Consider the following 14,839-nt stretch of genomic DNA (forward strand, 5'->3'; position numbering starts at 1 on the left):
TAAGTACACTTGATAAGAACTCAGGAGCCATCATAAATGCAAAGTCCCCCCTGCACACGATTCTACTGCCTTCCCAACAGCTAAATGCACAGTTTCAGATAATAAAGACCCAACCCTTTCTGACTCTACCCCACCCCTTTCTGACTCTGCCTTCCCTACCCTCGTAAATGCCCACAGGATGATTTGACCCCACCCTGCACAAACTCAGACCCTTCAACTGAGTCCGCTGCTCTTGACTCTTCAGAATGAAGTGGAGGGAGGAAGTGACCTGGTTGGGCACAGAGAGGGAGGACACAAGCCATAGCAGTCTAGCCCCTTCCATAAAGGAGCTCTCTGGGATAGCCTAAGGCAAGCTTTCAACTAAAGTAGGGACAGCACTTCCCAGGTAGGCTCTGGCTCTAGAAGCCAGTGCTGGGGCTGGCTGTCCACCGGTTCCCCAGTGTCTCCTTTTGCAAATATTATATCTTTAATTCATGGTAGAATTCTTTTTTCTATCCATTTTATAATTGTACCATGCTGTATTTTTACTTATTGTCATTTATATTTAATAAACCTGGTAAGTTTAATAAGCAAGAGACTTCCATGGTATTCGCCCACAGGTGTGCCTTTGGTCATTTAGAGTCCAGGTTACCCAACACAAAGTCTGGCATGGGAGACACCGACAGGAAGTGCTTTTAGAAAGAAAGAGGGAGATGAGAAAGGAAACGGGGGGGGGGGGGGGGGGAGGAAGCCTGGCAGTTCATCTTTTACAGGAGCACATTTTGCAGGGCCTGACTAGCCTACTGAGTGATTACACTCCCAATTCACAAGGTTTTGAGCAGCCTGGGCAGGCGGCAGTGTGAGACCAATCCCTGTGTTATGATCAAAAAGGCAAACGTGAATGTAGGTCAGGGAAACAAAGAGAGCAGAGGAAGAAAGAAAAGTCCCACTCCAAGGATCTGCAGCCCAGTGCAGAGCCACACAGGCTGTGTTGGCTGCAGAGTGGACCCAGGGCGGCTGCTGGCTGCATGCCCAAGGGGACAGTTCGTGGTTGAAGGCTGTGCCGTTCGTTATTCTCTAAGTGCAGTGTCTGACACATAGATGGTGGCTGTGATCTTTGCTGTCACTGTTACTTCCAGCGTCAAGGTCGTTATTTATTGTTTGTTAGAATCACCTCATGAGGTACTGAGTCTCCATCTCTGACAATGCAATGTTATCAACGGGGAGCCACCTGTCTGGAGTGTTTGTGAACTTGATTCCTGACCCATGGCTTTCCTTATTCTGTAATCCTGTGATCCGGGGAACAATGGCCCCACATGTCCCGAGCGTGTATACAATCCCTAGCTGAGCAGCTGCCTTCCCCTGAAGTGGCTCGCACTTCTGTGCTGGCCGCTGTGTGCCTCCCTCCTTCCAGCAGCTCCTCCGAAGCAGCTCTTTGATGTTGAAAAAGAAAATTGCTTTGTGTAAAAGCTCCTTTAATCTCATATAGATACAAATGCCTTGTATCTTTGGGGATATGCCAAACTGCGCTTCATATTTCGGAATTAATCTTATTAAAGAAAGCTCTGGTTAATCCCCACCGCTGTTTCCCGGAGATGTTGAATAATTCCGCACCTGTTCCTATCACAGCGCTGCCATGCGCCCTTCCTGGATTCGCTATTCAGTAAGCCGGAACGGACAGTGGCAGCCTTGTTTTGGTTTAATGTCATAGGTACAAAGGGCTCCTTTTTAAGTCTTTGTCTCTGTTTCTTTAAAATAAATAAATAGGCGGGGGTGGGGGTGGAGAGAAAGGGCAAGAAAAGCTTGCCTGGTATGAAGAATAATAATAGGATAAAGCTGCTTTAGTAAGTAAGCAATTTTACATAATTGCTTACGCTGAAACATCAATATCGCTTAGGAGCACGGGGTTCATACATGATAAACAGTTGCTATGTCTTGCTGTATGTTTGAAACCTTGTCCTTGACTAAATAACCTCCTTTATTTGTGTGCGCATGAGTGTGTGCGCCGAGTTGAAATCAACTCTGTCCCTCCAAGCAGGCCTTGGAAACCCCTCTTAGAGGAGACCTCAGTGAGCGATCGCACTCCTACTATGATCTAGGCCCTACCTAAGTGGTGGCTAATAACAGTGGCGAACAAGAAAGCAAGGTTTCAGGGGTTGGGGATTTAGCTAAGTGGTAGAGCACTTGTCTAGCAAGCACAAGGCCCTGGGTTCGGTCCCCAGCTCTGAAAAAAAAAAAAAAAAGAAAAAAAGAAAAAAAGAAAGAAAAAAAGAAAAAAAGCAAGGTTTCTATCACTGACCACACAGGCACATAAACAATACTTTCAAGAGTGATGTCTGTCTTGAGGAGAATAAAGCATGAGATGCACAGGGACCAGGAGGAGCTGACGTGGCTTCTGATCTGCTGCTGAGGGAAGCCCTCACTGGGAAGATGCATTTGAACTGATATTTGAGGGAGAACCAAGCTTGTGTAAGTTAAAAACTTTTCTAGTCAGTGGAGAAAGTACGAAGACCTAAGGTAGAAACAGAGTGCATCAAGGAGAGAAAGGGCTCACAGGAAGGAAGGTTCCAAAGGACAAGGCCAACCCTGGACAGCCTTGGAAGTAGAAGACATTGAGAAGATTTGGAGCAAAGAAGTAATATGACCTAACTTTGGTTTTTTAAACTCCACCTCTGATTCATGGAGTGCAAGAGCTAAAGTAGAGACAAGTATAGGTGGTTATGTCATGGTGGTGATGATGGTGGTGATGGTGGTGGTGATAGAGATGGTGGTGGTGGTGGTGGTGGTGATGGTGGTGGTATGATGGTGATGGAGATGATGGTGGTGATGGTAGTGGTGGTGATTGTGGTGATGGTGGTGGTGGTGTGGTAGTGGTATGATGGTGATGGTGATGGTGATGGTGATGGTGGTGATTGTGGTGATGGTGGTGGTGGTTGTGGTGGGGTGGTAATGATGGTGGTGGTGGTGGTGATGGAGATGATGGTGGTGATGGTGGTGGTATGATGGTGATGGTGATGGTGGTTGTGGTGGGGTGGTGATGATGGTGGTGGTGGTGGTGATGGAGATGGTGGTGATGGTGGTGGTGGTGGTAGTATAATGGTGATGGTGGTTGTGGTGGGGTGGTGATGGAGATGGTGGTGATGGTGGTGGTGGTGGTGGTAGTATAATGGTGATGGTGGTGATTGTGGTGATGGTGGTGGTGGTTGTGGTGGGGTGGTAATGATGGTGGTGGTGGTGGTGATGGAGATGATGGTGGTGATGGTGGTGGTATGATGGTGATGGTGGTGGTGGTGGTAGTATAATGGTGATGGTGGTTGTGGTGGGGTGGTGATGGAGATGGTGGTGATGGTGGTGGTGGTGGTGGTAGTATAATGGTGATGGTGATTGTGGTGATGGTGGTGGTGGTGTGGTAGTGGTATGATGGTGATGGTGATGGTGATGGTGATGGTGATGGTGGTGATTGTGGTGATGGTGGTGGTGGTTGTGGTGGGGTGGTAATGATGGTGGTGGTGGTGGTGATGGAGATGATGGTGGTGATGGTGGTGGTATGATGGTGATGGTGATGGTGGTTGTGGTGGGGTGGTGATGATGGTGGTGGTGGTGGTGATGGAGATGGTGGTGATGGTGGTGGTGGTGGTAGTATAATGGTGATGTGGTTGTGGTGGGGTGGTGATGGAGATGGTGGTGATGGTGGTGGTGGTGGTGGTAGTATAATGGTGATGGTGATTGTGGGGATGGTGGTGGTGGTTGTGGTGGGGTGGTGATGGAGATGGTGGTGATGGTGGTGGTGGTGGTGGTAGTATAATGGTGATGGTGGTGATTGTGGTGATGGTGATGGTGGTTGTGGTGGGGTGGTGATGGAGATGGTGGTGATGGTGGTGGTGGTGGTGGTAGTATAATGGTGATGGTGATTGTGGTGATGGTGGTGGTGGTTGTGGTGGGGTGGTGATGATGGTGGTGGTGGTGGTGATGGAGATGGTGGTGATGGTGGTGGTGGTGGTGATGGAGATGGTGGTGATGGTGGTGGTGGTGGTGGTAGTATAATGGTGATGGTGATTGTGGTGATGGTGGTGGTGGTGGGGGGGGGTGGTAATGATGGTGGTGGTGTGATGGTGGTAAGGGTGGACCTGAGTGTTTTAGAGGAGATAAGATACAGAGGACATACTGAGTGCTTTGGAAGGGTGACAGAATAAGCAAGAATTCTTCAAGTTCCTCTGAGCACACCATGAATTATACCAAAGATTCCATCTCAGTGAAATTTTCACAGTTGTCTCTCACCAAAGGAAATCTCTAAAAGTTCTATTTCTTAAATAGTTTCTTAAACAGCCAGTGGGCTGGCTCAGTTGGCAGCAAGGCAAGCCCTGGGCCCTGGGACTCAGAACCCACATTGAAAAAAACAAGGATAAATCTGTTCATGATGACATGTATCTATAATCCCAGGGTTGGGAGAGGGAGACATGAGAAGTCCATGCGGTTCAATGGACACCTCACCTGTCCTACTTGGTGAGCTCCAGGCCAGTGAGAGATGCTGCCTCAAAAATAAGGTGAGCAGACAGCACCTGAATAATAGCACCAAAGATTATCCCTGGACTTCACACATCTCACATATGTTGACAGGCACCCACACGCACACTCACACACATGAATATGCATAAACACACAAGTGTTTACATCCAAAGAACTGCATTATGTGAGACCAAGCTGGCCTCAAACTCACAGGCATCCCCCCGCCCCATCTCCCAAGCAACAGTATTAAAGTCATTCACCACTCTAGTCATCCTAAAAAGTTTTAAAGATTTATTTTATGTATGTGAGTACACTGTCGCTGTCTTCAGACATACCAGTGGTTGCTGGGATTTGAACTCAGGACCTCTGCAAGAGCAGTCAGTGCTCTTAACCACTGAGCCATCTCTCCATCTCCATCCTAAACACTTTAAGATTTATTTTCATTTCTGTTCGCATGTGTGTGTGTGTGTGTGTGTGTGTGTGTGTGTGTGTGTGTGTGTGTGTGTGTAGTATTGGGGGATGGTTTCTTTGTCTATGCAGGTCCCTAAGAAGTCTAGAAAAGGGTACCAGATCCTCTGGAGCTGAGTGACAGGTAGCTGTGAGGCACCCAGTGTGGTACTGGAAAGCAAACTTTTGTCCTCTGAAGGAGCAGAAGGGCTCTTAACCACTGAGCCAACCTGTGAAAACCCATTTTTGCAAGATATGCCATCCCTGAAAGGAACAGCATTTACCTAACGCCGATAGTTCCCATGATGACTGGCAAATGCTGAACATTCTGCTTCTCTAAGAACCTTAAATTATGCAGTGGCATTCTCACAAATTTTCTGCAACATCCGGACATTGATTCTACCACTTGGAGCAAGAAATGTTGACAACCCACAGGACATATAAACATGGTTAGACAGAGGAAATCACCTGCGTTACTTTTCTAGTGATAAGACACCGTGACCAAGGCAACTTATAAAGGAAAACATCTATTGGATTAGGGTCCCAGAGGTTAGAATCCATGATGAGTAAAGTTGTGAGGTAAGAACAGTGAGCAAGAGGCAGAGAGCATGCTGGGAATACCTCCAGACCACCTCCAGTGACTTTCTCCAGCAAGGCCAGGCCTCTAAATCCACCCTAAGCAGTTCCACCAATCGGGGACCGAGTATTAAAACATATGAACCTATGGGACTATTCTCATTCAAACCACCATGGAAATTTAAGAAAGTGCTGTGTACTACTAAAAACAAACCCTATCCAATAGTAGTACAGAAAACAATTATCTATCTTCCAGTATTACTAATAAGTGCTCTCAGTCCAGTTTTCTGGATAAGTAACCAGAAGGCTGTTTTCTTTCAGCTGCCATTGCTGTGAGGTCTCCTGGCTTGGATCCAGCACCGTAAGTATAAGCAGTGAGCCTGGATACCGAGTGTTGTTCCAGTGATCACAGACTCCACAGCCATGGTCCTGAATACTTCTCATTGTCCTCTGAGTTAGCCACACTGGATCCCAGAAACATCAATGTCCAAATGGTTCTCCATGGAAGTGGATTTAAATGTGTTCCCCGTTAAGAACATGCCATTAGATACAACATAGATGTCACTACCAACAGGGCAGCCAAAGAATTGTTCACATGGAATTAAAATCCTTTATCTACAAATTCTGACATCCATAAAGTTCTGAAAACTGGATCTTTTGGTGAACTGGCAGAAAGTCATTGGCCACGTGATGCTGACCCACTGTAGCTCACCTGGAAGCGAATTCCAACCTAAACCTACATGGGACCACGTAAAGTTCTTTTTCAATCCCATTTAGTGGGAAGATTTACATGCTTTCTGCAGAATAAGGCCTACTCAGGGGCCCTGCTCTGGACCTTTCTAGAGTGTTCTACATTCACAGAACATCTGATATATCTGAATTCCACAGCTCAGCTGACCGCATGGGTTTCAGACAAGAGGAGTTAGCCTTAGATGCACGGTTAATCTATAACAGCACGGAAGAGGAAAGAGCCTAGGGTCCTGTGTGGCAAAAGGAGGAGAGGGCATCTGTTCAAAATCACATATTTGGATCAGAGTCTAGCCAGGATGTGTGACTTCTCCTTCCAACCCTGCCTGTCACCTGTGACACAGTGGCCAGGATGTCTGCTGGTACTTGCTTCAAATTTGACATATTAGCAGGCGGGTGGTTGTGGACATGGCGCCCCCCTCCCCAAATACCATCCCACCACAGTGTAACAGTGAGCTCTCTGACTGTGCCACCTGCTGCAACATAGCCAACAATGCTGCTTTGTGGCCGATGCCATGAGATGTTAGAAAAAGGTTAATTAGAAGGTTCTCTGGGGACTCTTGAAAATTAGTCTAGTAAACTTGTAACTAAAGGTGTGCCTTCATGTGAACAGGCTTCCTTTTAGCAAGTAGGGACTCTGTGTACAATATTTATTTATTTCAATAATTACCAGGAAAGCTCTAGCTATCTGAAGGAATCCCTGTTGTGTGACTTTTCCTGGGGAGGCACAAACATCCACTCATTCCAGATAAGGAATTGAAACCAGATCACAAAAACGACTCCACTCACGTCTAGAAGAGAGAACCAATGGATGTAGTGGGGTCACCCACAGAAACACAGGTGAGGGCTTATTTGCTGAAGCACGGGTAACTCAAAGGCAGTTCCATCACCAAAAAGACCATCCAGTGTGGGTGACAACTCACAAAAGCTCCACCTTTCAGACAGCTCCTCCAAAGAGTCTTCTTCAGATAATTTTCACTGCTTATATAGCCTTGGAGAGGATCTTCCCTAGTCTTGTTCATGGAGAGATCCTTTAACCTACAAACACCATAGTCAGAACACAGAGGCCTCTGACATCATTCCACCGTAAAACTAACTGTTCTTCTCAGTCCGATATTCACCCAGACATCTGCAGAGGGAGTATTCTGTTCTGTTTGTTTGCTTGTCTTAGCTACTTAGGTCTTCATTTATTTCCACCAAGAATGTTCGCTTTAGGAAAAAAATGAGATCTAAAATTAAACCTTACAGAGGGGAGATCCATCATCCGTTCATTTACTATGCAGTGTTCAAGTTCTTGTGCCAAAGCACTGACGCTGACAGAGTGTCACACAGTTTACTTCATATATGCACACAACCAGGAAGTAAGTTAAGCAAAGCACATAGCAGCACATGACTAATATCCTCTTTGTTCATTCATTCATTCATTCACTGTTCGTTCAACAGATTTTGCTGAGTTCCTATTACATGCACAAAATTGAGCTGTCTGTGTGTATATGTGAAGGTGTGGTATACCAACATCCTCTAAGACAAGACATCCCATCTTGAAAAGAAGCTCTTTGCAGGAAGTAAAGGTGAACACTCCACACTGTGGAAAAGCTTCTTGAACTTTGGTAAGTAAACAACTCAATAGATTCAGGAAGTTCCTGAAACTAATCAGATTCACTAGACCAAGCATGTATTAGCAGTAGGGACCACCGATGAGAGACATTCTCAGAACAGCCAGAACAGCCTAGGAAAGGCAGAGAGCAGCTAAGCTGTCTAGGAAGGTGATTTCAAACCTATGGAGCTGCCTGACAGGCATGAAGTGAGCTCCAGCTTTTGGTAGGCTTTGGTGATGTAGCTGTCATTGAGGCATGTCTGCTCCTGTAGGTAACCTCTCACTCATAGTCCTATAAGGAACCTCAATAAAACTCACTGGTTCACAAATCTGAATTTTGGTGGTATCCATGCTTTAATCTATCATTGGTTCACTATTTGGGGTGAGCAAATAGTAACATTTGTTTTCATTTCTCCAGGAATAGTGTCACACAGCCTGGAGTAGCTCATATGCACATATGCAAAGGCCAGAATAGGCTGTTGGGTGTGTAGGATCCATTTCTCTCAAGGACCAGAACCCTAAAGCCAATAGGTGAGCAGACAGTTGGGAATCAGACATCCTCATCTATCTTCCGTTTCCTCAGTGTGAGCAGAGATGTGAGGACAGGAGGCTGTGAGTGGGCACATGGCAGGACTCGGGTCATGCTCAACCCTCTTGCTTACTGAATAAATGCAAGCAGCAATGAGGACAGAGACTGGAAGAGCAATCTCTTCAAAGAATCCACCTCCATTCAGCATCTATTACGTGTGGGAAAGGTGGACTCCTGCTTCCAAAAGAAGCCAGAACACTCAGCACCCTGTCCGTTCTAAAACTGTAAATATTTGCTCCAACTTTTAGGAAACCACTATCGAAACTGAATAAAAACCCTCAGTCTGTCAGTCTGTCAGAGCCACAGTCTGTCAGTCTGTCAGAGCCACAGGTTGCCTCAGACACCAAGTATCAGGCTGCTGTTTTGGTTCAGATCTGCTGTGGGCTCTTATTGTACATTTCTAAGATAACTAGAGTGAGGTCTTGAGAATAATTTCCTTCCTGGCCGGTGAAATAAGAATGCAGCTGGCTGGATCCCTTTTCCCTTCCCTCCTTCCTTCCTTCCTTCCTTCCTTTCTTTCTTTTGTTCTTTCTTTCTGTCTCTCTCTCTCCCTCCCTTCCTTCCTTCCTTTCTTCCTTTCTTTCTTCCTTTCATTTTCCCCCAAATGGTTAGGCAAGTAGGGGAGTGGAAAGAAAAGACTTTAAGAACCCTGAGTGGTGGCATGTTGTTGATAAAAGCAATCTGGTCAGTCCAGGAGCCCAGCTGATTTTGATTTCTTACGCAGCTAGGGAGAAATCTGAAAGACCAGCATTTCATGAGCCTCTGTTCATGAGCTCTTAACCCATCAGGCTGCATAGTCCCACCGTCAAAAACACAAACCCAAAACCAAGTTGGCACGGAAGCAGTAAACATGGATTTTATGTAGAAAAATCACAGTAAGAGTAAGGGACCTCAGGGTGGACCTGGGCTCAGTTCAACATACAGTAAATGATGGTGGAAACCCACTGCCGTGGACCAGGCAGAACAGGGAGTCTAACATCAGGATGGCATACAGATGGGTGGAAAGTTAAACACTAGGTGTGAGAGGATTATTTTGAAATTGATTTGGCATGGTTCTTGCTGAAGATTAGATGTGACCTGGAAAGATGGAGGTCGAGGACTCCAACTTGATATTAGTGATGACGGGATCTCAAGAGTGGAGACCCTTGCAGAGCTCTTGTGTAAATGAATTATTGATTCCAGCTATAGCCTAAATAAAAGACAGAATTCTGGTGTTTTACTTACAAGCTGTAAGCCTAGATTGGGTGAGCTATTCTAACTTACATCCCAGTCATATGTTGCTTGTAACTTGCTGTTTGAGTCTCACCAGGGTTATTTCTGCTCCATCACTCTGTCCTCAGGGGTCATTTCACTCCCTCCAGCTCTCTCCTCCTCCTCTCTCTCCTGGTGGTCCCTACTAGCAACCCCCAGCCTGGTAACTGAAGCCCTGCCTACTTCTATTCTCCCCAGTAATTGGCTGTAGCCTCTTTTATTTAACCAATGGCTTTAAATTGGGAAGCAAGGTTTACATAGCATTACTTTGTGTGCCCGTGAGGATCCAGATCTTGGGGGCCAGTATTTAGCATTTGAATACACAGCGGCACCAGACCACCTCTTAACATTCTTGCTACAGTTAAATTTTAGAAGAGCAGGCATGGATGAACCTAAAGAAAGTCCTGGAACCTAAAAAGTTTGGTCAAATAAGGACTCTTATTTCTAGTTGCTTTCACCATCCACGGGTATGGCTGGAGGCATAAGGAGCAAGAGAGTGGAACCTTCCGTTTTCTTCCTCCAAACTCGGTCACATCCCCCTCTTTGTTCTCTTCCAAACTCATAGCTCACTAATTGTTGTGACTATATACATATATGTTTTCATATAAATTCATATTTATTCTCAAATACATAAGTACAACCTGCTTACTCTGTTTAATGTTCCTTTTGTGTAGTTTCAGGGCTGACCATTTGGAATTGAATTACTAACTGGCTCACATAAAATTCTTTTTGTTTATTTGTTTGCTTGACTTTTCGAGACAGGTTCTCTCTACATAACACTAACTGTCCTAGAACTCACCCTGTAGACCATGGTGGCCTCAGACTCACAGAGATCCACATGCTTCTGCCTCCCAAGAGCTAGGATTAAAGGCATGAACCACCATGCCCAGCCACAAAATTCTTAATGAGTTTCAAAGCCTCCCTTTACTTTTACAGCCATTGTCATCTCTCTGTCATCTCTCTGTAGTACTAGTTGCCCCTGTCTACCCTAGTTACTCCTACTACCACCAGGTATTAAGTCACCCATGAGACCTTCTGTATTAGTTTCTTTTCCTGTTGCTGTAAGAAAAAAATTACCTTAACAAAAGCAACCTACAGAAACTATGAGCCCAAAGTCCATCCTTCCTTCCGTAAGTTGCTTTTATTAGGATATTATTTTCCATCAGAGCAGGGGAAGCCACAGCTACAGGAGCTTGAAGCTGCAGGCCACATGCATCCAAAGGTAGGAAGCCGAGGGAGGGAAATCCTTCCCATGCAGTCCACAATTCAAGCCTACTTAAAGAGGTTCACACCATTGGAAAGATGGGCACTGAAAGCCAGCTAACACAGCAAACAGTCACTCAGTGAAAGTACAGAGGGCCGAGGCAAAAACAGGCTCAATGTCACAGGCTTTCTGCGGGGAAGTCACAGTGCTCACAGTTCCACAGCAACCAGGACAAAAGCATAAGGAACTGTCCCACAAGCTAGCAGGAGCCAGTGCTTTGCACAGCTGTCACTCCTGAGAATATGCCTCAGGACCTTAACCACAGGGGCCCTAACGCACTGGAGACCCCAGTCCCTGCCTCTGATCCATCCTTGTCACTGTGGAGACATCGGCTTGCCCAGTTCCTTTTCCCTTCCAGATTTCAAGCTCCTAAAACATAATCTATTGTGTTTGTTGTGGCAGTAAGTATTTCTCAACAAAGAACTACGAAGGTTCTCCAAGTGATCATGTCAGCAATCCCTGGCCATGCCTTCTCTTTCCAGCCTGCTCACTTCATGTTGTACTATGTGTAGACTCCACCAGCCTGAGGAGGGGGCCTTTGGTCCTGCTACTTGGGGCACAGGCAGGCCCTCATGTTATATGTCAGGACTGATATGTACACACAAAGGGCTTCCAGAGGCTATTAAAGGAAACGAGTGAACAAGACCAGTTTCCGTCCTACTTGGTGGGCTTGTACTTACTAATGGTGTTTTATTCCTTTCTCGACTGCCAGGATAATAAATTAACATTACGAGCTACTGAAAGGACTCATCTGCACAGGCTTCTCTGTCATGTCTGGTAATTTGCCACCAGGACCCTCACGTCTTGACCCTCCTGAGGCTTCCCAGGACTCCATCCTGACTCCTTCCTTGGTAGAGGATGGCAAATCACAAGATGGGAGTTCACAGGATGATTCTCTGTCTGAGGATGAGTCTACGGAGTCTATGGATGACTTAGAGTTTCTAGACCTTGAGGATGAGGAATTTCTGGAGGAGGAGGAGGAGTTCCTGGAGGAGGAGTACCTGAAGGAGGATGAGTTTTTGGATAAGGAAACATTATTGCAAAGGGAAAAGTATCTGCTTCAAGCAGCATATGTGGAAGACACTGCACATCTAAAAGACAAAAAGCTTCAGAAGCATCTGGAAAAGGGTGAGTATCTGCAGGGAAGGATGTCTTCAGAAGCATCTGGAAAAGGGTGAGTATCTGCAGGGAAGAGGTATCTGGAGAAACATGTGGAAGAGGGTGCCCACCTGGAAAGGGTGTCTAGAGAGGCATCTGGAAGAGAGAGTGGTTTTGTGACACAGAGCATTTGGCAGTGTGTGGGGTGGAGGAGGGTCATAGCTCTGGCTCCCTGGGTACTCAGGCTGGAACAGCAAGGATGAGAGGCAGGAAGAAACCTCTGTTCGCTCACTGACTACCCTGCCCACCATGCTGACAGAGAGGATGCCCTTAAGACCAAATTCTGTTCAGAATGTCTAGAGTAGGGTGCCCTGAATAGAGAGAGCAGTCAGAGAGACTTCAACAGCATGGAGTACCTGTTTGGTTTGTTTTTCCATCTGTTCTTTTGTTCATTTATGTGTTGAGACAGGGTTTCATTTACCCCAATGGCCTCAAATTCACCCTGTAGCCCAGGATGACTTTGAACAACTGCTGCCCCTGCCTCAAGAGTGCTGGAGTTACAGCCCACACCAGAACTCTCAGTGTATGCACATGTTCTGAAAGCATCCACCAGCTAAATAGTAACCTGTCCTGATCCCTCTGCTATAACAACAACAGTTCCCTTTTTGAATGAGGAATGAAGCTTTCTCAAGGGTGTTTTAGAAACCATATATGATATAGGAAAACAGAAGGGGTTTCGTAAGGACGACACTCAAGGCTGTTCCTCAGACCCCACCCACAATGAAATAAAAGAAGCAAAAATTACCACCAAGGATGACGACCATTTTCATACTTTGGTTCTATTTTTCCCAGACTTATATGTACATGTGCACCTATACAGGTGAATCAGGCACACACAGTTTACTCAAAAGATTTTGGTCCTGTGCTGTTACCAGGTTGACAAATTTCACCTTTTAGGAAAGAACTGTGTTTTTTCTACAGCGCTTGCACCTTGCTTTTAAGGTATACTTACTTATGCATTTCTGCCTTGTGGTTTCATACAAATATTATGTGTTTCACAAAATGACTCTACATTTTATAAATTCAATGCATTGGGCTTTCTTTTTAATATTTTTCATTTTAATTGGCATAACAGTTGAACACATTACTGAGTGTGTGCTTAGCCAGCATGCAATGATCAGATGCAGAAGCAGGGAAATCTGCCTTCATACATGTGACTCTTCCTTACAGTGGGAACATTCCAAATCCTCTATCAGCTGTTTTGAAATATTCAGCTAATCCCTGTCCACTGCAGCTATCTTACTTTTCTACAGAGCATTCAAGGTCACTCCACTTGTGCATGTGTGCCCACTAACCATCCTCTCTCTACTGCCCCCTTGCACGCATGCACAGGCACCCCAGGCTAGACCACACTATTGCTATTCAATTGTTGATCATTTGTTGCTTCCAGTTTTAGTGCTACATTTTCGTCTCATTTTGCTTTGTTGACAGGGTCTGCCTAGCCCTGGTGAGTGTGGTATTTTCTATATAACTCAGCCTGGCCTTGACTCGAGGGCATTCTGATGCCTAGGCCTTCTGAGTGCCGGGATTCCGGGTGTACTAACCACCCTTTGTTTAGTGTTACTTTTATAATCAGCCCTTTGAGACTGGGAAGTAGCTCACTTGGCAGAGTGCTTGTTAGCACCCATGAGGCCCTTACACCACATACACTGGATGTGGTGGTGTATGCTGGTGAACTAGAGATTCAAGGCCATCCTCAGATGAGTGTTTCCTAGAACACAGACCTACAACCTGACACTGGGCCACCAGACTCTGCTTCCCAGACTCAGCCCGAGAAGGGACATTCTCGGTACAGTGCTGAGTGCTGGCTCTCGGCAAGCACTGATGCTTTTCTACAGCCCCATTCCTGGGATTGTCAGCATAGCCCTGACTTGGGTTTTAGTCTGGCAATGGCAGCCTCTGTGTTATTTGCTGGCTCTGGCTAATGTGTCCTGGCACAGAGATTCACGTGGCATCTTCCCAGGATGTCCTGACTGCACAACCATATCCGATCAGGTACAGAAATTAAAAACCCCAGTCATCTGCAGTTTCTTGATGTAGACCTGAATTAAGAACTAAACTATATTTCTGGGACCAGTTTTGTTAGCCTCGGCCTTTATCTTTACATTCTCCAGGATCTCTTCAGATATAGCATTCTTGATTCCTACTCCCCTTGTGGAAGTTGGACATTGCAGAATTGACTGCTCTATGGCCAGGAAATTCTTTTCAGTGTGCCTCTACCATGCTGCTCCCTCTCGGGATTCTAACAGCTCCGCTGTCCAAATACCAAGTGCAATGCTAATACTGAGAAATAGCAACTCGTGCTTTTCTTCGGCACAGTATGGATCAAGCATTCTTAGCATGTCCCCTCGGTGAGCTGGATCTCTGTAAATATATTACCCACTAGAGTAGGACAAATACAATGCTGTCAGGCGAATGGAACTGTGTATAAAGCACAGGCTTTGAAAATAAACGACCTGCTAGCAAAAATTGAAAAAGCACTGAAAACCCTGCAGGGAGATGTTGGACCAGTTTTAAAGGCACAGAGAAGAGCTTCCTGGGCTGGGCAAACTCCAATAGCACACTAGAGTGTGTAAAACAGGTTATGGGGGTAGGGGGCTAACCAGAGAATTCTTTGGTTTTTTTTTTAAGAATTTATATCAAGGCTGTTAATGTAGAATATTCTCCAAATATCTTGGATATAACTAGTGTGGAGCACAGTATTGAACAAGAATGCCTTCCTGAC

At 45.8% G+C, this 14,839-nt stretch overlaps 2 protein-coding genes across 3 annotated transcripts in view; one reads left to right on the plus strand and one right to left on the minus strand.

The window, feature by feature from the left end:
• Cby2 (chibby family member 2) overlaps nucleotides 1-14,839 on the minus strand; it is a 94,868-nt gene that overhangs the window by 53,963 nt on the left and 26,066 nt on the right. The gene's annotated exons all lie outside the window — the stretch shown is intronic.
• Erich6b (glutamate-rich 6B) overlaps nucleotides 11,727-14,839 on the plus strand; it is a 39,035-nt gene continuing 35,922 nt past the window's right edge. The window contains exon 1 of the mRNA XM_063274893.1: nucleotides 11,727-12,084. Within this exon, the coding sequence (XP_063130963.1) occupies nucleotides 11,727-12,084 (358 nt within the window). The remainder of the gene's footprint in view (nucleotides 12,085-14,839) is intronic.

This window comes from Rattus norvegicus, chromosome 15, assembly GCF_036323735.1.
Source record: "Rattus norvegicus strain BN/NHsdMcwi chromosome 15, GRCr8, whole genome shotgun sequence".
NCBI lineage: Eukaryota > Metazoa > Chordata > Mammalia > Rodentia > Muridae > Rattus > Rattus norvegicus.